The sequence below is a fragment of the Xiphias gladius genome, chromosome 13 (assembly GCF_016859285.1).
Source record: "Xiphias gladius isolate SHS-SW01 ecotype Sanya breed wild chromosome 13, ASM1685928v1, whole genome shotgun sequence".
Classification (NCBI taxonomy): Eukaryota; Metazoa; Chordata; class Actinopteri; order Istiophoriformes; family Xiphiidae; genus Xiphias; species Xiphias gladius.
The window spans coordinates 13,384,554-13,409,143 of record NC_053412.1 but is presented as its reverse complement, the minus strand read 5'-3'; the positions used below and the strand labels follow the sequence as shown (position 1 = coordinate 13,409,143).

Genomic DNA, 24,590 nt, shown 5'->3' with positions numbered 1-24,590 from the left:
TCCTCCTGCTTCTGCCGTCGTTTCCCCTCAGTGTGTTCATCAGTGAACTCTGATGCCTCTCATCCGTCAGAGGCAAATTTGTTACGTGTCCCGGATGGTCTGGATCCAACAAACTGTGGGATGACTGCGGTGCAGGTGAGGGAGCATCATATTCCAAACCAACATATTTTTTCTGCAGGAATTAGTTTTTGTAATATTGGTTTATAGTGGCTTATTCTGTACCCCCCCCCCCCTCCTTTTTTTTGGTAGCTCTATTGTCACAGTCTCTAAAGGACTGTGAAAAAAAAATATTGTGGGGGAGGCAAGGACAGAATGGGGAGGGGCAATCATCTAGAAGGTGGTAGGATGAAAATGTGGATCAGAACTATGATCGAGTTAGCATGTACTCATAGATAAAGTTAACCTATAATAGAATTAGGGAGGAAAGTAACAATCTTTTTGATTATTTTCAAAAATGTTCAATTAATTGCTTATACCTATAACCTAGTCTACAATAACAGCCATGAGCCAGTCAAGTCCAGAGAATAGGGAAACTTGAGTATATTCAAGTGTCCTGCTTCGTCTGACCAACAGTCCCCAGCCTAAAGATAGTCAATATAAAATGACATAAAACACAGAAAAGCAGCAAATCCTCATATTTTAGAAGTTTGAACATGTCTGGCATTTTTGGCTTTATAAAAAGGAATGAAACGCTGAACCGACTATTAAAATACCTGCCAGTTAATGTGCATGCACAGCTCAAACTGGGGCTTGCTTTTTCTAAAAAGTCAAACATACGAGTGCATGAATGGCTCCCTATTTAGAACTAATATAGCCGATTTGTGGACTCTGTTTTGGCCACAGTATCCATCTATTTACATGCGTGCACGGCAACAGGCAGGAGGTTGAATCCCTATCAGTGTGTGTAAACACGGGGCACTCAGGCCTGCACGCTTGTGTTTTTGTATATGCATGTGTGCCGCTGTTTTGTCCCTTATCAGGACCAAATTTTTGCCGCTCAGTTGGCCAGCATAAAGGCCACGGGCCGAGCTTCATAATAACCGCTGTTCCTCCCTCTTTTCATATCGCTCTTCTTCTTCTTCTCCGCTGCTAAATTCAGTCTGTGTAGTCAGTGTGGGAGCTAGAATCTTCTTACTCGGGGGCACACCTCCTGCATGTGATTGCGTTAGTGTTCCAAAATAAAAATGAAACCAGAGTGTGTTAAATGTGTTATCCGCCTGCTTATACGCAATGTGAAATCCTGTCTACGTGTCTCTCCTCGCTTAGAGAAGGCATAGTTAAGGTCTGCTTGCGTCCTCCGATGACGTGACGGTTACCAGAGATGTTTCACAAAGGTGGGAGCAGAAACTCGGGGGCTTACTGTGAAAAGCCGGGCTTGAATGAGACGGACAGACGGACTGAGGCAGGATGTCCACCGGTCGCTCTTTTCGCGAAGCAACTCAGAGCTGACGTGAGCAGGCCGGGGTCAAGTCACGATAAAGAGAAATGGACACGAAAAGACGAATCTGTGGTGTCTCGCGGCCACAGAGCAGCGCGTACCAGACATACAATATCAGGGATAAAAATAGTGAAACAACAGCGGAAGGGTTAAGGTGCGAACCACATAACTGCAACGGTCCCTGGTTCAATTCTGGACGTAGACCTTTGTTGCATGTCAGTCCCCCTCTTTATGTGTGCTCTCAATTAAAGACGAAAAAAAAAAATCTTTAAAAACGTAGCACTGCAACAAACAGAGTTCACAAACTCCTAAAATAGCTCTATGTAGCTGTAATTTTTCACAACCGAGATGTTTTTTCCCCCCAGGTGACTGTGGTACCTGTCGTCCTCTCATCATGAATGTGACCCCCGGTAGCTGTACGGCAGAGATGCCCTACGGATTCCAGCCCCGCTTCAAGGGGCTGTACATCGCCACCGAGCTCATCATCGCTGTGCTGGCCATCACCGGGAACTTCTTGGTTTGCCTGGCCGTCACCCGCAACAAGAAGCTTCGCACTGTCACCAACTACTTTCTGGTGGGGAAATTTGTTCCCTCCCTGTCTGGAAAGTGGGATTCTTAACACAGTCTTCAGGGGATGTGGTTTCTTTTAAACTTGCAAGCGGATATCTAAAGGAGTATAAAGCGTGTTTTGTTGTGTGTCCGAAGGTGTCACTGGCAGTGGCGGACATCCTGGTGGGCATGGTGGCCATTCCCTGCGCAGTGCTGACAGACCTGGGTCGACCCCGCCACAACCTGCCCCTCTGCCTGGTGCTGCTCAGCATCCTGATGGTGCTCACACAGGTGCAGACCGTTCGCCAGTGGATAAAGACACTGACTGCAGGTGTATTTCTGCAGGGCAAGAGCACTCCCCATACATAACGCGCAATTTACTAAGACGTAGAGGCCGGAGCTGCTCTGTGCAGCCAGAGTCGAATGGGTGAAAATGAAGCCCCGATGCAGGATTTTTAACGGCTAAATGCAGTTTATGGCCAGTGTTGTGTTTGATGTAAGGAACCTTTCATTTCCTTTGCTGATTTTTTTTTTTTTACAATAAATCTCACCAGGGAAAAGTAAATAAAATATAAATCTGGCAGCGAAAAAGTTAAAAGATCCTCTCAGCGCGAAGAAAAAAAATATCCCGTAACCCTCCGTTTTTTTCCTGACACCAGCCCCTCCCAAATTATTTTTACAGTCCCTTACCGCAGAATTGATCTGACCTCTGACCTCCATGTGAAGTAAAGGGATCAATGGACTATTATTTACCAGCTGCCTGAACAATAGGTGATGTAACAGTGAGAGTAAAAATGAAGAAGTTCTCTTTTATTTTTGTTAAAATACCAAAAACAAACCTATCAGGTTATGCTAACAGCCCCACGGGAGCTCTTAAAGAACTGTTTTTTCTCTCGTAGAGCTCCATCCTGAGCATGTTAGCTGTCGCAGCAGAACGCTACATAGCCATCCTGCTGCCCTTCCAGTACCAGCGCATGATGAGCCCCAGGAACGCCCAGCTGGCCCTGCTGGTCACCTGGGGCCTCGCGGCCATCTCCGGCTCTGTGCCGCTCATGGATTGGCAAAGACAACCAGCAGGCTCTGAGTAAGAGACTGAGGAGGTTGATGGATGGATGACTGGATGGATGAGTAAATGAAGGAGTAAATGGGAAGTAGTTTTTGATGGGAGTTTGAATGGTAAGATTACAGGGAAATACATATATGTATATATTTATATGTGTGTGTGTGTGTGTGTATGTACACAGTGGGATCCAAAAGTCTTCACTTGAATGGGAAAGTGGTCATCATTGCGTTTACACGACAAGAGGTAATAATACACCCAGGGCAGACTGGACACTACAGTGACTTACTATCTCAGAGGAGCATTAATAGACGGGACAGGCCGGGGCTAGCTGGTTAGCATGCTAACCTCGGCAAAAGAAAAGAAGTGATAGAAATAGAAACAAAACGAGAGTTAACATTGGCGTCGCTTTCCATCGCCAAAAGTAAAGAAGTTGGATGCTGAACTCGCAGCGGTTCTTCTAAACGGGTACGTAAGCAGCTGTTAACGCTAACGTTGGCCAAAACCAACCATTCAAGAGGTCAAGAAATAGAATGTAGAAATGAATGACCAAATGAATGAATGAGTTAATGGAGGGAGGAAACTGATGTGTGTGTGTGTATGGATGGCAAAACAGAAAGACGAATGAATTCATACATAATGCATGACTAAAGGGGATGGATTGATGCAAAGATGACAGGGTGATTAGAATGAATGAATGAATGAAGGCAGGAAAATAGTATGGCAAAATGGAGGGAAGAATGGAGTGAATGCATGGGAGGATTACAGGGAAATTTACATGAATGGATGAGGGCAGGCAAGAAATTCACTTGTGTATGGACAGTAAAATAGAAAGATGAATGACTAATGGGAAGACTGCTGAAAAATGAAATGAAGGGATGATTAAATATAGTAGGAAATGACATATGTGTAGTAACAACAAAAGAAAAGATGACTGAACGAATGGATGAAGTAATGGATATTTAGATGGAAAGATGACAATAGTGATTAAAAGAATAAATATGGTAGAGAATAGGAGACTGAAGGGCTGTGGTTGGTGTCGGTAAGGGGATGGAGGTATGGAAGATATAGACCCGAGGATTTCCCCCAATTATGCCCCTCTCCATTACTCTCTGACCTGTCATTCCAGCTACTGTATCTTCACCTGTGTGGTGGACATGAGCTACATGGTCTACTTCAACTTCTTCTGCTGCCTCCTGGTACCCCTGGTGGCCATGTTCATCATCTACGGCCACATCTTCCTCACCGTTCGCCGCCAACTCAGGCGCATCGCTGTGGCCAGGGGAACCGCCGAGGACACGAGAGGTGCTGGTAGTGGGAATGGTGGGACTGGGTCGGAGGACACGGGGAGTTCAGCTGCTGGAGAAAGTACAGGAGGTGACCTGGGGACAGGAAAAGGAACTGGAGGACAACCCAAGGAAAGGAGGAGGAAATGTGAGGCCGAAGTGCGGGCCGGGGAAGAAGTTAAGTCTGGCATTGGATCTCTTATTGAAACTGAGGCTACCACGGTCTTTACAAAGCCAGGGTCCAGGATCAGCTCAGCTAAACCTGCCAGCATTAGCTCTGATCCTGCTGACCCCCATCCAGGAGAGCCCAATGTGGCCAAATCCAACATCCGCACCGGCCAGGAGCTGCGGAAGGCCACCTTCCTCTTCCTGGTCCTGTTTCTCTTCATGGTGTGCTGGATGCCCATCCACCTCATTAACTGTCTCCTGCTGCTCTGCCCGCAGTGTGAGGTGCCCATGTCGCTCACACTCGCAGCCATTTTGCTTTCCCACGTCAACTCGGCACTTAACCCGATCTTGTACGCGTACAGGATGAGGTCGTTCCGACATACTCTGATAAGGATGTGGAGAGGAATGTGGAGCGTTAGGTCATGCCAGTAGAGCAGCACTGGGGGTTGCAATAGCAAGCAATTCAATATGTCACGTTGATCTCAATTAGAACAAATAAGCACCAAATGCAATTTATTGAAGTCATGACCAAAATAGAAGATTCATGTGTGTATTAAGCTACTTTTCGGGCACTTGGCACAGTGCAACAAGTTGTAAACTAAACACTGGCATATTATCACCTAATAAAGCTTATGTGTTAGTTAACAGTTGCCTGTTTACCCATCCAGCAGACACAAAGCAACATTGGCTTTCATTTAGAGTTCCGTTTCAGGCGACCAGACAAGTGTAAATCAAATACTCGATCTCCTTTTAGATCCGATGGGAACGTCAGTATTGGTGCAGGTATTTGGTTATTAACCGAAGTATTGGACGAATTAAAATTATGACCCGATGATGGCGCCGGAGGAAATGTCGGGGGATCACCAAAGTTGTAACAATGCATCCTGAGGGAGCTTGGATGTATGGACCAAATTTCATGGTGGTCCACCCAGTATGCGTTGAGATATTTGCTCTGAACCAAAAATGTCAACCCAATTGTGGCGCTAGAGGAGAAGTCAGAAGCTCTCCCGAGTCTGTCGGATTCGTCCTCCGGGAACCACGAAGGTCTGCATAAAATTCATTATTCATCCATCTAATGGTTGTTGAGATATTTCAATCTTGATAATATTGGCGTAGCCACACCACCAGTTGTGGCTACAAATTACATTCCAAGCACATCGAGAGCCAAACAAGCAAAGATCTAAGCTAATATAGTCCATATATCCAGCCTGATATTTTCTGATATTTTTCCCTCCACGGCCAAAAGTCCTTCAGTCAAAAAAAGATAGAAAAAAAAAAAACGTTTTTTTTCCCCCCCATTTTATACATTACATAGTCCTTTACATGCATTTTCCATCAAGAACATGAGTGTTCCGTGTGCTTGCCTTGTCTTTGTAAAAGTTGAATGAATGAATTCTTCCGTATGAAAGTTTAAAAACCTACAGAGATGTAAGAGTAGTACTGTCATTTTGCACTAATATTTGAGGTTACGGGTCTACGCATTTACCATCTTACCTGGGGACTCTTCATTTGTCTAAACCAAAACAATTTTCTGGGCGCCTATTATACCCTGCAATTATTCTACTCCTGCTAAAAAAAATAAATAAAATAAACAACAGACATGAAATCAAAGAGGTGAGTCAAATCAACATAACTGCGTGCTTTATTGATATACAGTAAAGCATTTTATAATACAGTAGTAAGGCATATATTTGGTGGAATCTGATATGTTGTGAAGCATTGATGCGTTATTTGAAAAATGATGTGATAATGAAACAAATGTTAGAAATGAAAAAAAAAACAAAAACAAAACCCAACAACATAACAACAAAGAAATCAATCAAATTCAGTGTCTGGACCAAAAAACGAAAACCTCTTGGGATCATGCTGCAAGAATATGATGTCAAAAACACTCGTGTATAACGCCGCAACACTCATCACGGAGTTCTCTGACTGGTAATACATTAAATAAGGATGGATTTTATTTAGTCACACATGCTAATATCGTAACACCTCACACAGCACAAAACAAAACCTTTTAACCGAAGACAAAATGTAACACTCTGTTAGAATAAACGCATCCTCCACACACAGAAAACAAATATCTAGTATATTCCAGGTATGACAGTAGTGCACATGGATCAATTTGATTTGTTCAGGATGACAGTTTTTTATTCTTGAGTCGTAGAAAATCTCTGACAGAGATGAGAAATGCAGCGAATGCATCCCAACATTCAGATTGGAGGCTCCCACAGTGCCGTAGAACGTGTAAGGAGCGATCAGGATGCCTGACATGAATCAGTCAGCCAGCAATAATCAATTAATAATTAACAATCTGAATCTGAGAAGAGTGCAGGATTGAGCACGGTAGTGAAATTGCCTCCGAACTAGACTTGAACAATTTACACGAGGTAGAGCTTATGTTACTGGGCTTCCTAGAAATCAAATTTTTTTAATTTTTTTTTTTTTTTTAAATTGAAATCGAAATCTTGTTCAAAATGAATAACTCCTCAAAAAAAAAATTCTCAGCTAGCAGCCAAAACTAGCCAACCACTGTGGTGCTCAGATTCAGCTAAATAACATTCATCTAAGTTCCTCTTGCAGTAATTCCAACAACTTATAAAGCAGTACACAGTGTACTGTGTGCACTCAACAAGCCCTAACACTTTCCTTAGACCGTATGTTCCTGACGCATTTAAAAATGAAATCCTTACTATAGATGTACCACTGCAGTAACCAGGGAGGTTTTTCTTTTGGGAAAAAGGGATACTGGCAAGGCCTGGTGCAGAACTGAGGTTGTGATCAGTTGAATTTGACCCCTGGCAGCACTTATACCAACTGACGGTCAGTTTGGGCAGAAAAGATGTAGATTCTCCTACAAAGGTAATTATGAAAAGACGGCCACGGAGAATGCCGACAGACCAGAGGGTGTACTTTATTTACAGATAACCACATGACTGAAGAAGCTGCCTCATCACTACTCAAAGAGTAACTTAACCACCCCCCCAAAATCTTGGTTTTGCTGACCTCCAGTGGTTGAACGTCTCCCTCTGCTGCAGTGACGTACAGGTCGGCGCTGCGACATCACTGCTGGGTCTGGTCGCAGGTGCAACAAAGGACACTTCCGACCACACCCGACCACGCTCAGTGGTGGGGCCTAAACAACACGAGAGGACAGCGAAACGCTGTTTGGTAGCCCGGTGTTGCGTTACTCTTTCAAGCTGCACTGTGGAGGTTTTTTTTTTTTTAAGCACACAAAATTCCTCGTCACACACCGTGTGTACCTTTGAGGTCTAACAACATGTGCTGATTGCACTTCCTTCCTCATAAAACATTTGCGGAGCTGCCTTTTTTTTTTTTTTTTTTTTTTTTTAAAGGAATTTTAAACCTACAGTAAATTTTCGACGCGTTTGCTCGCTCGCCGTCTTCTTCGTCCCTGTCTTTGTTGGCACATTGCTACATTACTTGGCGCGTTACTGCCACCTACTTGTGCACCAGATGCAAACAAAACAGTGACCCGCTCTTAAAGACATCGCTACATGGCGCTACTAGTGGCCAGAGAGTCCACAGCGTACCTTTAAACTTCAAGGGGCAGTGAAGAACCATCGCGTGCATCCGGTTTGGAGCGACCTTGTTGACTTTTCTCAGTTCTGACTCAGGCCTTTACAACACCTGCTTATGCACACAGTACGCTGTGTTGAAAACAAATACGGGGATAAATCCCGTTGCCATAGAGATGTTCATAATGGGGAACACGAATGGACGGACGGATGGATAGATGGACGGATGAGTGGATGAATGAGAAAAATTAAATATAACATGAGGTTTATCAGCCAAAGCCAAAGCCAAAAAAAAACAAAAAAACAAACAAAAAAAAGCTGTAATGTAATGTGGATATTAGGCACCCCACACACACACACACACACACACACACACACACACACACACACACACACACACACACACACACACACACACACCTATACATAAAGTCACACACACACAGTCTCACAGACAACGTACTGTAAAGAACCAGGATGCCTGCATTACCTTGACAGTAGTGTACGCTGTTATTGAAAGACGATTTCCTCTTAGAAAGCACCCTTATGATTACAATCATTCTTTTTTTTTGATACAAATGTCTGAAATGTTTTAGCTGTTTCCCCAATTACAAAGAGATGACAAATATGACCACACAGAACACACTTATTTGTATCTCATGGCCCCCCCCTCCCGTTTTATACAGTTGCATAGAAGTTTAAAAACCAGCCTCTGTTAATAATAAAACAACTTCAGGACGTTTTAAGAAACTACTGAAATCTACAAGTTATGTTTTGCTTTTTTTTAACGCGTCGTTGGAACCGCAATCCTTCACAAAAATAGACGTTATATATTCTCTTTGTAAACTGTGTTTCCGATCCAGTTGTTTTGACTAGAAAAGCATGCTATAGGTAGAGAGGGAGGGGGGGGCAAGGGCGTACGGGTTGGGAGAAGGATCAGAAGGGCAGGGCCTCGTGCTGTTCGGCGCTCTGCTCGTCCGTCATCACGCTGACCAGTGACTCCATGGCACGGCCCAGGTCGTCGGCCATGTGGAACAAACTGCCAATACTGGGACCTGGGGAGAGAGAGAGAGAGAGAGAGAGACTTAGATAACACAGACTTGCTATTAGTAACAGACTTAACTACGGCTACAAACTGTAGGTTGGCACAAGCTGACAGAAACACGGCAGTGAAAACCGACTAGAATGTCGGCTAAGTACAGAAAAACACTGCCATGATACACACACACACACACACACACACACACACAATGTAAAACATGTACAGTGTTGATATTCAGCATCTCGGCTCTGACCTTGTCACTCCCCACATGGAAGCACCCAGCTCAGCACAGCAGGGAGTGGGGAGTGACGATAACCAACCCCCCCCACGGGAACGTAGACTCAGAGTAGTGTGCTGACCAGTCATCATTTTATCAACAAAACATGGAAAAAATAAAAACTTTGCCGACAAGAAATACGACACAAAGATTAAATTAAAAGTAACCACCGAAAATGAGAGCTATCATCAAATGCATTACATTTTTCATCAACTAATTAAAACTAAATGAAAATAGTATCTTCAGCTGCCAAAAAATCTCCTCTTCAGAAGCTCTTAGCTGCTTTTTAGCTGCTTGACCTGTTGCACTAACAAGCAGCATCTCGAATTTTCCCGAAACGAGGTCCCTTGCCAGTAATGGCCGCCAACGTTACCCGTGCGTTGACGGAAAGAGAGATTTATGGACCAAATGAATCGACAATCCCGTGGGAGGTTAGACAAGACGGAGCGACAAAACAGCTGGGACAAACTCTGAAAACACGCAGGCCAATAGGTTAGTTCATCAGTTAAAAGGGTACGCTGCTGGAACGTTTTTCAAGGGCTGTGGGTGTAACATTAATGTTACGTTCGTTCAGCTCTCTTGTATGAGTATAAATCTAGGTATTCACTAAAGAAATGTCGCTGCGTTAATGTTAGCTGATGTTCGCTGATAGGATATTATTCAAACGCAGGCAGTGTGGATATCTGGCATCAGGGCTCTGACTTCGTCACCCACTCGGAACGAATCTCCGTGAGATGCGGAGTCCAATGCCAGCTATGACGACACATCTGCTATGAGGACATTGCCATGGGGCCACTTCGCTGTGGTACTCGCTTTTCCGCCGCAGGTGGGATATACTGCGTTGTGGGCGACGTCGATGCGTGAACCGATTTTGCCTGGGTTCACACACACACACACACAAGTCCAAGTTAGGCCAAATGAAACCCAAGGAAACCTCCAGAAAAATTAAACTGCCACATGTTAAAAGTCCTTCCATCTTCTCCACTCATATTTTAAACGAATTGAAAGTGAACGTGACCAAACTCACTTTTGTAGTAATTTACCTCACAGTCATGGCTACTTCTATTATTCCACTCTAAAGGAACCATTTGGTCGTTCTTTAATGTTAACTGATAAGAATGATGGAAAAAAATAATAAAGTTGCACAATGTTTTTTATCACAGTTAACTTAAGGTGAGTTTTACTGTGACCCCGACACTGTGGACTGTAGTGTGACATGAACACATCGTCTCATCTCAAGTCTACATGCATACAGAGACACCTGTATGTACACACACACACACACACACACACACACACACACACACACACACACACACACACACACGCATCACAGGCTACACAGCTCTACAGTACAAACTCTATTCCCTACTGTGTGAAGAACAGAGCCGAGTGTTGGCAGAGGACAGAGAAGGGGAAGGAAATAAGAACAGGTAACAGGAGGGAGGACAGATCTTTGCCTTTTCCCACTGCATCACTGTACCATGATGTCTCCTCTCTGCCACGATGTCTATCTGTTGTATGTTTTGTGCAGAGTGCAGTCTATTCATTAATCCACCAGGATGGCAGAGGACAGCAGTGGCACAGTCATGGCATTTGTGCAATAGGAACAGACCTCGGGGGTGGAGGAACGAGAGGGAAAGGCGGGGAGTGAGAAAGTTGAGCCACTGACCTCTCATGGGTGTCCCCTTCTCCCTCCTGGCTCGTGGAGAAAAGGAGGAAAGGAAGAACAGACAGAGGACAGGAAGAAAGAGTTGAAATCAGCCTTGTATCAGTGAGAAAGAAAGGAGTCTAAAGGGCAAGCGGCGTTTTATTTACGAAAAAGGCTTAGAGCTCTGAAAAAAGTACGCGGATCTCTGCAACAGGTACTGTCATGGCAAAAAGCAAAATGTGCACGCTGCTCTTTGCTCCCACAGGCGGCTCCTCAAAATGTTCCGTGTTCTCTAAAGACAAGAACTGCAGAACACAGCGGCAACAGTCATGCAAATGAGCTCAAAAATCCAGGGGCAGTCCAAATCGATCCGGTCTCTGACACCAAGGTTTACCGGTGCAGAGCAAGTCGAAGCACCTCGAAGAGGGGTGACATAAAGAACATCCTCCTGAGGCAAGTAGTCTACGACTGTTATTTCAATGTGTCACATACATACTTAATCAATATTTAGGCAAATATCTATGTATTGGATCGAACTCGGTATCAGCAGATACTCGTGTTAAAGGCCTGAGATTGTTTGAATCTGTTTTCTTAGCAAAGATATTAGAATACTTTATCATTTCAGAGATTTTTCTGGTTTTATGCCGCTTTTTCAGAGAAGAGTGGACATTGCACACAAGACAAATTGTGTCAGTGTTGGTTTTCTGTACCCTGGCTATGAGGGAAGGAATTGTTGAGCTGTTCCATCACTTCCTCCAGCCCAGATGCATCTTGGGAAGGGCTGGACAGCTCATCATCACCTGAAACGGGAAGGAGAGGAAGTTTTTCCATTTTCAGAATTCTGGTTCCTAAAACAATGCCAAGTCTCATTGTTTGTGTGTGAACACCACACTTACATGCAAGCACACACACACACACGCACAAAATAGTGGATACATGAGAAATTAGCAACCACGCCACACAGCTTAATTAGAAGAGTCGAGGAGGAGTTGGCCTGATCCTCTGTGTCAGCTGTTACTGGCTGTCAGACGACGTGGAGGAAACCGATTCAGCCTGAGCTCGAAGTTCACCGGCGGGAACTTCACATCAACACGGACGCTCCAGGACACTTGCTGGGTCCGCTGCTGCCGGTCACCTCTGCAGGGCTACTCCCTTGCTCAAAGGCGTTCAAACGGCAGATGTCGGGTAAGGAGAGGCGCTTTTCACAGGGTCACTGAACTCGCCCACACCGAGAGGCTGACCTACGCTGCAGCCTAAAGGCCCAGAGTGAATGGCCCCACTTTCTAAGGATATTTATATTTGGTGAACTCATTTGTGCAAAGCAGGAGTGTTGTGTATCTGTCGATGCAATGGGGAATGCCTTCCGGTCCGTGCCGTGATAAACGGACCCCTTTTTCATTCAGAGTGCCGGGACTCTGACTGTGATCATCGGGAAGTTCGGGAAGTTCTACTTCAGAATTGCATGGATGACCTGCCTGCTGATTCAACACCACAACAATGTAAGACCAAGGAGTCATTTGTTTGCTGAGCTCTTAGCTGCAGGTGTCAACCTTCCTCACTCTCACATTTCGCAATGTGGCGGCCCTCCCGACACAATTTTGCTCAGCTGACACAGATGATATGAGGAGCCGACAAAATTACACACCCGATATTTATTTCTGGTTCATGGACAGAGTTCACTCGGTATACGCAAGGCAGTAAGCGTGTAGTCGCGAGTAAGCGTGTGTTTCCTGACGCGGCATACCTGCTCGAGCAGCTGCCTCAGCCTGTGCAACTGGGACTCCAGCTGTTTATTGTGGTCCTCCAGGATCTGCATGCGGGCCTCCAGACGCCCTTTGTGCTGCCGCAGCAGTTTGGCCTCGGCGATGAGCTCGGCGTCGCGTGCGCTCTGCGGCGACACCGGGAGCATCTCCGGGGGCGACGGCAGTGGCGACAGGCCCTTCCTGTCGTGGGCCTTCTTCAGGCGGTCGTACTCGGCTTGCAGCTTCCTGCAGCGGAGGCGGCAGAGGAAGCAGCGGTAACGGGTAAACACGTCGTCCACCATGCGTGAGGAATTCACTTTCATCTACTTAACACACGGATCGTGTCTGTTAAGGATGTCAAATGTAGTTTATGGCTACAGTCCTTACTAATTTATATTTTACACATAAATCCAAGTATGCACTTGAAATAAACATGACAACTGAAACCTTGGAAACTTTCACTAGAATACGTGGCAGCATGCTGCCATAACATCTTTAATATCCCAGGATTTCTCTGGTTGTCTGGTAATAACAGCAAAAGCAATAGCTACCCTCTCCTCACAGCCACACTATGTAAGGTTTATAGGAGGAATTAATGCAGTCTCCTAAATACGAATGAAAAGTTGAATTCATTAGCAACAGAATACACCTCTGATCAGTTTAATGCACTCAGGAGTTTTGCTGTTCCATCTGCATTTGTACCATGTGTTCGACCTGCATCCGCGCCTGTCTGTGTGTCCGTCTGAGGCCCTGCCTGCACGTACAGTATATAGTCCCCCAGTCATCCCTCGGTTCTAACGATCTAAGGTGATTCTTTTTTTGGTCTTTTTCGCCTTTATTTTACAGGGAACATAGGGGGAGAGAGAGAGAGGGGGGACCTGCAACAGGGGTCTTGTGAGGACCTCCGAAGACCCCAATTTATGTAACAAAAAAATCAAGAAATGTATGAGCTTTCCTGAGCCTCCACGCCCCTTGTTATTTATGCAAAATCCAAATCAGATCCTGTCGAAGTTAGAGCTGAGTTAAGCCGCTGTTTGGAGTAAAAAAACGAGGCAGCCAGCAGAAGATAACCAGTGGAACATGGGTCCGTTCGCTGACCTGTTCTCCTGCTCCAGGTCATTGAGGACCCTTTCCAGCTCTCCCTTCTCCTCTGTTTCCATGGAGATGAGGATCTGGGCGGGGCTGCGGGGCTGGCTGAGGGGAGAGCCTTGGTTCAGAGACTGGCAGTAGTGCTGGATCAACATGTGCTCGTCATCGCTGCAGACCCACACACACACACACACACACACACACACAGACCAAACATACCCACCAATGATGGGCAGATATATACACACATTCACATAGTCAAAGACACGCCAGCGCATGTACGCATGCACACACACAAACACACGGAGAAAAATGGAGAAAAAGAAAATCAGCAAGTGAACGACACAGCAGCAGTGGAACAGGACTGCACCACAGAGGAAGAATCTAAAACACAGCGGGGACAGAGAGAGGGCCAGGGCTGTCGGCTCCACCACACATTTGTCCCGAACTCGGTCTGGAACGCTAGATTTTTGGAGCGATTCAATTGGCCACGCTCTGTCAACTCCGAGTGATCGCACACGCGGCCCATGGTGTGTAGGAGGGTTTTAATTAGGCCAGCTATTTAGATGCCGCTGCGTACACTGCACTGCTTTCAGCTCCGCCAATCTGCCATTCTGAATCCTTAAGGAGCTGCAGATATGTGCTGTTTGAAAACAACAAATTCCCTTCACGATGCCTGCTGACTTGAAAGTAAAACTCATTATGGGGAAAGTGTGTAGCTCTCTCAGCCCTGGCGTCTAGATGCTTTCTGCCCGTCTTTTTTTTTGGCTTCATCAACCAAGCAGCATTTTACAAGTTACGTTGTTATGTTTCGTGTTACGCCGGAGCCAGTCTTGACAATTTTAATTACAGGCTTAACTTTGTCGTCCAAATTTCGCGTCTATCTATTGCACTTGAGAAAACCTGAAACTTTATAGTCCTTGTCTTGCAGCCAGGCTAAATATAGAATACACACAGACTTTAACCTAAGATACATAAAACTGAAGAAAATCTATGGCAATTCTGTGAGACTATTTTCTTGGTGCTTCTGTGGAATGAAGTCTACTTTTAAAACTAAAACAATGACAGTTGCTTTGTCGCTGGTTGAAAATACGCAATATAAATATGTGGATCAGAACCTTGTCATGCAAATAAATTTAAATTGATTTTTTTAATTGATGATTAATCCAAGTAATAAATCTTGTTAGAAGAAGAAACAAATGCTTTTTCACGTTGGCAAAATTTCACATCTCAGTTTCAGGGCTGTACGTATGTTTAACTATTTTTATTTTTTTTTTAAAGGGGAATTCCAACGGTTATAACCCTGGTGATTTCAGTGTGATTTCTTCTTACAAGCTAGGGGAGTGGAGTTTCATAGACGTGGGTGTTTATCAGGCAGGGAGTGTATAATGAACAATGCTATCGAGTTTGCAATAAGGGAAATGTTGCGAAAATTGTTTTATGAGCTTGACTCATAGAAGTGACTAAAAGTCAAGATATTTCAGCCTCTGCTTTTTTACCATCCTTTTAAAAATCTGTTTCACGCAAGTCCCCTTCATTTTATGGAAGGGTTATGCTAAACTGCTGAAGCACCCCTTTAATCGCTTAATTAACAAGTCTATGAAATATAAAAAGTAATCAACAAATGGCCACAACCAGAGCTGAAAGAAATTTTTTAGATTAATTTTTTTTTTTTTTTTTTTTTACAAATTGCCAATATTGTTAAACATTGTTTCGTCGTTTTTTTGTTGTAGACTTAGTGAGCTGCGAGCGAAGCGTAACAGACACAAATTGATTTGGACGGACTCGACAAATGCACATGTGTAAGGTGGATTTATGAGTGTCTGGGCGTTTAAATCTATGTCATCTACAGACTCTGGACATTAAGAATTACAGTTAGTTTCAGCGGCTTTGTCCTGAATATTTTAACAAATGAAATCTCCTAAAAGGACCAAGAGATGTAAAATGAAAATGAGTAATAGAGAACAGTAATGCCCAAGTACCCAAGATCTTGACCTTAATAGCTAAACAGCTGCCAATTTGTGTTTTTTTTCCCCTGTTCCTCTCTCTGTACCATGCAAAAAGACCTTTCGGAAAACAACCACATTTTTTTGTAGATGCTACTGTCAATACAACATTTTTAAGAAAGGTGACTCAGAGAAAGCAAATGCATGTCATAGTACTAAGTTTAAAACAGATAAACATATATCCTTACAAAAATAATGTACCTATTATAGATATTTACATAAACACTAGTAATCCCATTATTTGGGACGCTCACTGTAAATGAGTTGAATATTACTTTTTTATCCCAATTATAACCACTTGTCACCAAGGACAATATGAATAAAATATATAAGATGTACTGATAATATCAGGTATACAGGGATATTCAGTGACAAATTATTCATGCCCATTCACTTTTTGCACACTTCACTGTGATGTAAATCTAATTTAAATGGACAAACCTTCCATTTTGCCAATCAATCTACACTCAATAACCCCAATTTTTTAGAAATTTTTGCAAAATCTCTCATTTACAAAAGTATTCAGACCCTTTGCTGTCACACTCCAAATTGGGCTCAAGTGCATCCTCTTAGCTTGAATTATCCTTGAGTTGTATCTAGAACTTGGTTGGAGTCCACCTGTGGTAAACCGAATTGATTGGACAGAGTTTAGGAAGGCACACACCTGTGTATATAAGGTTGCACATTTCACGATGCATGTCAACAAAGAAACTAAGCCATAAAGTCAAAGGCACTCTCCGTAGACCTCGGTGATAAAAACTCTGGCTTTATGGTAGAGTTGCTAGACAGAAGCCATTTTGAGTAAAAGGCATATGACAGCCCGCTTGGAGTTTCCCAATCAGCATTTAAAAGACTCTGAGAGCCTGAGGAAAAAGATTCTCTGGTCTGATGAGACAAAAATTGAACCATTTGGGCAGAACTCCAAGCAGTATGTCTAGCACCTGGCTAATACCATCCCCACGGTGAAGCATGGTGGTGGCAGCACGATGCTGTTGGGGTGATTCTCAGCAGCAGGGAGACTGGTCAGAACTGAGGGAAGGATGAATGCAGCCAATTACAGAGAGGTCCTTGAGGAAAACCTGCCCCAGAGTGCGCTCGACATGAAAATGCTGGAGTGACTTTGGAACAAGTCTCTGACTGTCCTTGAGTGGCCCAGCCAAAGGCCAGACTTAAACCCAATAGAGCATCTGTGGAGAGACCTAAAGATGGTAGTTCACAGACACTTCCCATCCAGTCTGACGGAGCTTGAGAGGATCTGTGTTCGAAGCTTAAGAGGATCTCCGTACAAAGCTTGTAGATACTTACCCAAGAAAACTCAAAGCTGTAATTACTGCCAAAGGGGCTTCTACAAATTAGTGAATTAAGGGTCTGAATACTTTTCTAAATGAGAGTTTTAAGTTTTTGGTTTAACATTCCTAAACACATGTTTTTATTTTGTAATTATGGGTGGTACTGAGTGCAGATTGATTGGCAAAAATGGCAATTTTATCAATTTAAAATCAAGACTAAAAACACAAAATGTGCGAAAAGTGAAGGGGTCTGAATACTTTCTGAAGTCACTGTATTCGTGTGGGATATGACAATTCAAACAACAAGAATAAAACCAGAATATGACCTTGTATACAGAACACTGTGCACATGTAGACATAGTTGCTGACATATATCACAACCAGCCAATGGAAACAAAGAAGACAGAGCAAGTTCATACACAGCGAGCCAATCAGTGAGTGATTAGGTTGGCAAAACCGAACAAACAAAAAGCGGTTCTCACATGCTCTCATTGGGTGAGATACTGTCATTCAGATAAGAGCCATTACGATTCTCCATTTCTGCTAACCTGCGGAGGGGGAAGAAACAGAGCAGTCAGTCCCAAAACCAAAAGGCTGAGCAATTAGTTGATTCAAGATGGAAAATCCACCTCAATTCAGAATTCAAATATTTTACTGCCATGACAGGGGATTTTCAGGGTGTTAACTAATGTGCAGTTTGATATGAAAACACTCAGCTTGGAGGGAAAATCTCCCTAAACCAGCTTTGGTTTTCATGTTTCCCGTGATGGGTTATTTAACTTGGCAAATTCCAACTCTATGAAAGCTGGTTTTCACAGAATGAATAGTAGATTGAAGCCTGGTGTCCTAAATTACACTAATTGTGTGCAAACACCAGCAGGATTAATAAAGAATTTGATGAAGCACTTAAATGGAATTTGTTTGTTTGGACTGTTGGAGTTCCTCTGTGTTTGGCATATATTGTTATCATTTTATCCCTAGCAGATGAAATGTTAGACACCCACACACTGTTTGCTGGGCCTTACCACTTTATTTTACAGTGTTCACAACTGATGCACTACAAACTCAAGCAGCACCTTCAGTATCTGGCCTCTTTATATTTTATACAAGTTGGCTTATAATACCTTGAAAATTACATTTTAAAAGTGGCTACTCGCAGACCTTTAACACAACTTAACAGACCTTTAATACTGCTAGGTTTCAATTTAATATGACTCACTTTGTAGCTTCAATGATACTGTCAGTTTGCATATGTTGCCAAACGCAGGAAAACTGCATTAACAACGAAGAGTAAAGAAGAGTAAAGAGGAGTAAAGGGTCAAATCAGGGATAGTCTGAATGGACAAACACTGGTTGCTTAAAAAATAATACTATGTTTCTTTTATTATTTTAAAAGTTTGCTCTTCTGCAAAGAGTTAGATGAGAAGATTGATACCACACTCATATTTGTTTATTAACTTTTCGAGCCAGAGCCAGGAATATGCTATGCTTAGCCTAGCCTAGAGGCTGCAAACAGGGAGCAACAGCTTGCCTAGCTCAGTCCTAAACTGAAAAATATTCGCTTTTACAACTTGGTTTTTATTTGATTAAATAAACAAAATACAACATGTTAATCGGTGATGTTTAAAAGGTGTTGGTAGGTGTATTTTTCAACTTTGGACACAGCCAGATATCTGTTTCCTCCTCCTTCCAGTCTAAGCTAAGCTAATTGCCTCCTGGCTCTTCCTCCACAGTTATCCACCAGACGTGAGAGTAAAATCAATCTCTTGAGTACCTAACAGTAGTAATAAAAATAATTTCTTAAAGAATAGTTCCAAATTTTTGAAATATCCTTCTTCACTCTAATGTCTCTACATGTATAATGTAAATATGAAGCTAGAGCCAGCAGGTGGTTAGTTTAGCTTAGTTATCCTAGCTCTGTCGAAAGTTGAAAAAATACACCTGCTAAGCCATCTAAAGCTCACTCACTAACATTTTGTATCTCATTTGCTTAATCTGTACACTACCAGAAATGTAAAAACGACAAGCTGTGGTTTTACAGGAAATTATTTGCTGGAACTATTGCTGCGTTCACGTCACATTGTTCAAACTGTATTTACACGCAGCAATTTTGGGAAAACCATTCACAGCAATCTGGTAGTTGTAATTCCCAGATGGAGACATTTGGTGAAAAGAATTACAATAGTGTCAACAAACTGTTTCAAAATGGCTACAAGAACCACCGTTGTTGGCAATTACATCAGAATATAATCCAATACTGATTTAGTTAATTGAGCTAATTAAAAAGCCATTTGTTTGTATCTATTTTCACTCTGCAATGAACCACTACACATGTAACACAATAAAAACAGCTAATTTAAGCTATTTATCTGATGTGACTATAAGGCTAGACGTGGTGGTAACCATCTTTGAATAATGCATGAATGCTCCCAAGCTGGAAAAAACATCAATAAGACTTCATCAAGAAGTCGTTTTTACATTTCAGTTTGTGTCTTTTTCAATACTGGGGTGGAGCAAGCTAGTTTCTTTTCCCGTGCTACCAGTCTTTATGCTAAGCTAATTGCTGGCTTTTGCTTTCTCTAGCTCCATATTTAGTGTACAGATATGAGAGTGGTATCATTCTTTCCATCTAACTCTCGGCAAAAAAGGGAATTAGTGTAGTTTCCAACTATTCCTTTAAAGTATCTGCAGTCATTTACAGAAGGTGGACAAATTAATAGATACATCTTACAGAACAATAGCCATACACTAAATACCAATTAAATGATGCTTGTAACGTTCAGTCATTTTTTAAACGAGTCAATTCACAAAAATAGAAAAAATTAACTTTCTAATTTATCTCTTGTGTTATCTTGCCATGCAGACAAGATTGGGTTTTAACTGACAAGGTTTTAATTGTCCAGGTTCTGAAATATCCATCTCTGAGATTTCTGCTGCGGCTCCAATAAAATAGATTTGAATTTAATTTCATGCCCTACTAGTGCCCCTGTTAGTCAGGATACCTTTAGACTATTTCTATGATAGAAAGTAGCTCCAATGAAAACTGTTCACACAGAGATCTGTAAAATATCCTAAGTAGCCAGGACACTGTTTCTGCAAAGACACATTTCTAAACATTATTTTTCAATATTTTGAGCACCACAAACAAAATTCCATTCATCTCCATTGTACTAAAATGGAGTTATAAATCTAACACAGATTTTTCCAAACCTGGAGAAATTAACAATTTTGTACATGCCTAGATACTCCAGGAGGTAAGTGAGAAAATATGTTTTTAAAATATGGGTGAACCGATACTTCTAAGGAACCCCCCCCCCCCCCCCCCCCCTGCTATTATCTTTAAAGAAACTAGCATCTGATGATCCTTGTAAACAAACCTCATGGCCGTGCTTCTCCAACAGATCTATCATGATAAAACACTTGAGCAAAAAGCCAAAAATTTAAATCGCCCCGTCGCTATCTCCACTAGATCTGCTTCCTGGTGGTTCGAGCGTCTGCATCAAAAGAGATTTGGGGGCTTTATCAGTGCTCAAATAAAAAAATGTTCTGTGCTTGGCACTAAGTTTTAAGCAGATGGACTGTAACAGACAGGCATCTGCCCAGGCTGGTGCGTTTGTACTCCTAAACTACTGCATGCTACAGAAACGAGAGATAACCTCGTGGCCTGGGAGCCATCAGCCTACTCAAAGCTTAATTGTGGTTCTTCTTCATGCAACCACCTTGCTTTAATCTGCTGGATGGTATCTGGAGTCGGCCAGATATAGACACGACAGAGGCTGAGAGCACAGGGCTGGAAGGGGGAGTGTGACTCAGCGTGCGTGTCCGTCAGCATGTGTTGGTGTGTATTTATGTATGTGTGTGTATGTGTTAGCCCGAGGCAACAATGAGTGGTGTCAAACACTCTCTGGCAGGGATCAAACACTCGGCCTGTGGCTCAAACCACACACTTACTCGACTGAGGAATGCCAACAGTCCCTGACGGACGGATTCAGTGACCGATTGATCGACTATTGGATTGACTCATTGAGTAATTGATTTGACTGCTTCTTGTCCCTCAGCGCTGGGTTTGTGGCAGCAGTTAGGATCACTGCAAATGGAGGGAAGACTGAAACATTTTGGTGAATAAGCTCTGATTCACTCGTGTGGTACCACAACGGCTTTGATGGCTTTTCTCTCCTGAGTCCAGTATTGATGAGGGTTTCGAGCCCACATGCTGGCGCACTGGATGGTACAAGCAACATCCAAGACACATTAGCATATGCAAGTACTGGACTCTCACTGCAGAACGCTTATTCACCAAAAAGTCAACCTATCACTTAATCATGTATACAGATTCAATTTCTACTGTATGTAAAGGGATATCTTGACATTTCAGTTCGGCCTTTACACCATTCTCCATCTTCATTATTACCTAACTGAAAAATAATTTTGGCACACTCAGCATTTAAACCAATAGTGCTGCTGGTGTAAGTTACCGTTAAGCATTATTTTTCTCTGTCAAAACTGCTGCAGTGATACAATGTTTACAGAAGGACAGAAACTTTTACATGCAATGGAAAACGCCTGTTGATAAAAAAGATTCTTAAAATTTAGTTTGTCAAGGTATCCCGTTCTCCATCTCTAAATAATCAATGATCGTGCATAAATGTCTTTCAAAGCAATGGCATATACAGTCATAAATATTTGGAATATTGATCTGATCCAAATCACCGATCCAAATGTACATCAGTGATGTTTACTGTCTTGTTTTTTCTTATTCAGCCTATCCTCATTGATATAAACGGGGGGGATATAACCTTGAAGGCAGGACTTATTGCAGGGCTGATGTTTTACATTGCATTACTCTTAGCTAGGTGTGCCTCATACACTGGCAACTGGGCGTAGTTCAGTGTCAGATTTCTCCCATGGTAACACTAAACTCTTCTGTTGTGTGGGATCAGGCTGCACTTGTGCTTCAGTTATATTCCCCACATTAACTGTATTTACACTGTTTATCAATCTTTACTTTACTACAGAAACTGGTAGAGCACACAAGCTGACCAATAACAGTTCTTGCGGCCCCACCTGTGGCCCGGTCACGTGGTAGTTGCCGTAGCCCCAACGAGGAGTTACATTTTTTGAGTAGGTGCACGAGAGGTACACGTTTAGCTTCTCTTTTAGAGCTATAAATTAACCTCTTGGTTAATTAGTGACGAGAGAAGACAGCTTCCTGGTTTCTATCAAGTGTTGACTATTACAAGGGAAACATGTATCGACATTTAGCTCCCTTTTTAAACTATAAAACTTTCCAGTATTCATTATTATATTATTACATTATGATATTTTTTTGGGTTACAGAAGAACTGGATACAAAACACCTCAAACGCAGAGTTTACGAATGGGAGAATCCTTTGTTACTTTTACACTGTGTACCATGTTTTGCCACAGAAATCTTACATGTGGATTTTTATGTGATGTGGGACTTTAAGGTCATTGTGGTTTTTCTGCAGCCCCCCTGATGTTGTTAGCATCTAAATAATAATGATAATATTAATGATAATAATAATAATACAGCAATTAATAGTTATTTGTTGTTTTGTGTAACTTCACATGCTTTGCTCAGTACATCATGTACATACCTACATGTAGACATGGAAGAAACATGAAAAATCAAGTTTTCTGTATCTTTAGCTCATCTTCTGTGGAATGTTGAAGATACTGACATATATTGGCCATTGTATTAAATCATATGCCAACAACATGAGCAAAAACAAACCTACTTTGGACCGACTGTATATGACATATGCTTGGAAGTTGGGTTCACATCATCAGTCTTAGCATTTAATAAGATTACCCAGCCCAAATATCTAAAATAGACTCACTCAGTTGCGAACAGGAGCAGGTAAAGTCCATTGCTTTATGTCCATCCGTCACTTACATATCTATCCAGTTCATTTTAACATCAATCTGTTGTGAAATTGAACGCTGTCGGCTGGGGAAGCTGTGAGATTAGCCAGACTTGTTCCGAGGTAAAAACTCTTCTAATTTGTGACTAACAGCTTTAAAACACCACAAAGCTCTTTAATGATCAACTTTTACATTTTTCTTGAGCGTAATGATCATGAGAATGAGAATCATGAGAACTGACTCAAAGTTCCCCAGAACCGCGTCAGCAAAGAATTAGGGCAACTGATCCCCTGTGAGTTAATGGCGGCATGAACACAGTGGGGGGAGAAGACAAACATTCAAGCACTGGAAGTGTGCTTCAACATTTTCTCCAGAGCCATTATTCCAAATAATCATCTATCCCAATGTTTCTGGTGTCTGGGAGGGCTCTCTGGAGGAGCCATTATCTGTGACGCTCGTAGGGCCGAGGACAGCAGCCGGGAACGTAAAAAGTACAGCACGGGGGAAGGTTACTTTCCCCGCGCGTCCTGTTCGCAACACTGCGAGGAGCCGCTGCTAAACGCGGATAGTGTGTTACCGGTTGGCGTAGTGCTCAATCCGAGTGTGAGTGTCGTCATGTGAGAGCTGAGGGGACGACCCAGGCCTGTGAGAGAGAGAGACAGACAGGGAAAGAGAGATAGCGCTCGTGAATGCAACCAGGAGGGACTCATTAATCCCAGCCCCTCACGCACACAAGCCACACAAATCCACAGGAGAGCCATGAAGGGAGCGACAGTACAAGGCACAGATGTGTGACGGTGTGAAATGCTTTGTAAATAAGCTCCTCACTTGTGTCCTGCACTCGGCTTGGAATACATTTACCTCCACTTCAAAAGAGGCATCAGATCTAAGATCTCACACCTCGTCTGCCGAGGGAAAGATGAGTACATCGAAATCATTAACGAGGGGGATCTTGTAAACTCTAACAACTTTTCCTGCAGTGTTTGAGTCCTTCAGAAATTATGATTTGACTCTTTAAAATCCCGAACGCCTCCCTTTACAAGGGCACCTTGAAATTTGGAGGTTTTACCTGTTAAGAGTCCAAACAGATGAGTATTTATCTCAATGTAAACGTGAATGGATAAGGAAAAATTCAGGAAATGCAAAAGACTAAAGAATCCCTATATATCAAAGTGATATAGGCCAGAGAGTTGCTTGCCATGTAGCCCTGTGTCTCCATTACAATTCTTATGCTTTAACATGCAGAGAAACATTGACAGCGTGACTTAATGGCACGTTTGAAACTTGATACTAGTTTTGCTTTTTCAACCGTTCTCGAAGTGACAAGAAGTGACTGAGGCTGAAAAGCGGCTGATGGTGTACAACGCTTGACCTTTGTAACATGTTGATTCTTAGTGGTATGTGACCGCTTATTAACATGCTGCCGCTGTTCCACTGGCTTCAGGCACTTATAAACTGTGTTTCACTCATGTTCCGCTGGCGTGTGCTGACTATGGCTGATACGCATCGCTGGTTATGAAATGTTGACACGTGCGACTTTTCTTTTTTGTTTACAACTTTATGCTGTA

At 42.8% G+C, this 24,590-nt stretch overlaps 2 protein-coding genes across 2 annotated transcripts in view; one reads left to right on the top strand and one right to left on the bottom strand.

Annotated features, from left to right (window-relative positions):
• Positions 1-1,832: 1,832 nt before the first annotated feature.
• LOC120798383 (adenosine receptor A1-like) lies at positions 1,833-4,933 on the top strand. The gene is made up of 5 exons (XM_040142637.1): positions 1,833-2,012; positions 2,144-2,278; positions 2,887-3,071; positions 4,177-4,358; positions 4,638-4,933. Exons 1-5 carry the CDS (start codon positions 1,833-1,835, stop codon positions 4,931-4,933), a joined length of 978 nt encoding a protein of 325 aa, XP_039998571.1.
• Positions 4,934-8,409: 3,476 nt separating this feature from the next.
• Positions 8,410-24,590, bottom strand: part of dmd (dystrophin) — a 334,110-nt gene continuing 317,929 nt past the window's right edge. Inside the window, exons 77-82 of the mRNA XM_040141867.1 lie at positions 23,600-23,665; positions 17,619-17,684; positions 13,851-14,009; positions 12,691-12,998; positions 11,721-11,858; positions 8,410-9,095 (exon numbers count right to left, since the gene is read on the bottom strand). Coding sequence (XP_039997801.1) covers positions 8,977-9,095; positions 11,721-11,858; positions 12,691-12,998; positions 13,851-14,009; positions 17,619-17,684; positions 23,600-23,665 — 856 coding nt within the window. The 3' untranslated portion in view covers positions 8,410-8,976. The remainder of the gene's footprint in view (positions 9,096-11,720; positions 11,859-12,690; positions 12,999-13,850; positions 14,010-17,618; positions 17,685-23,599; positions 23,666-24,590) is intronic.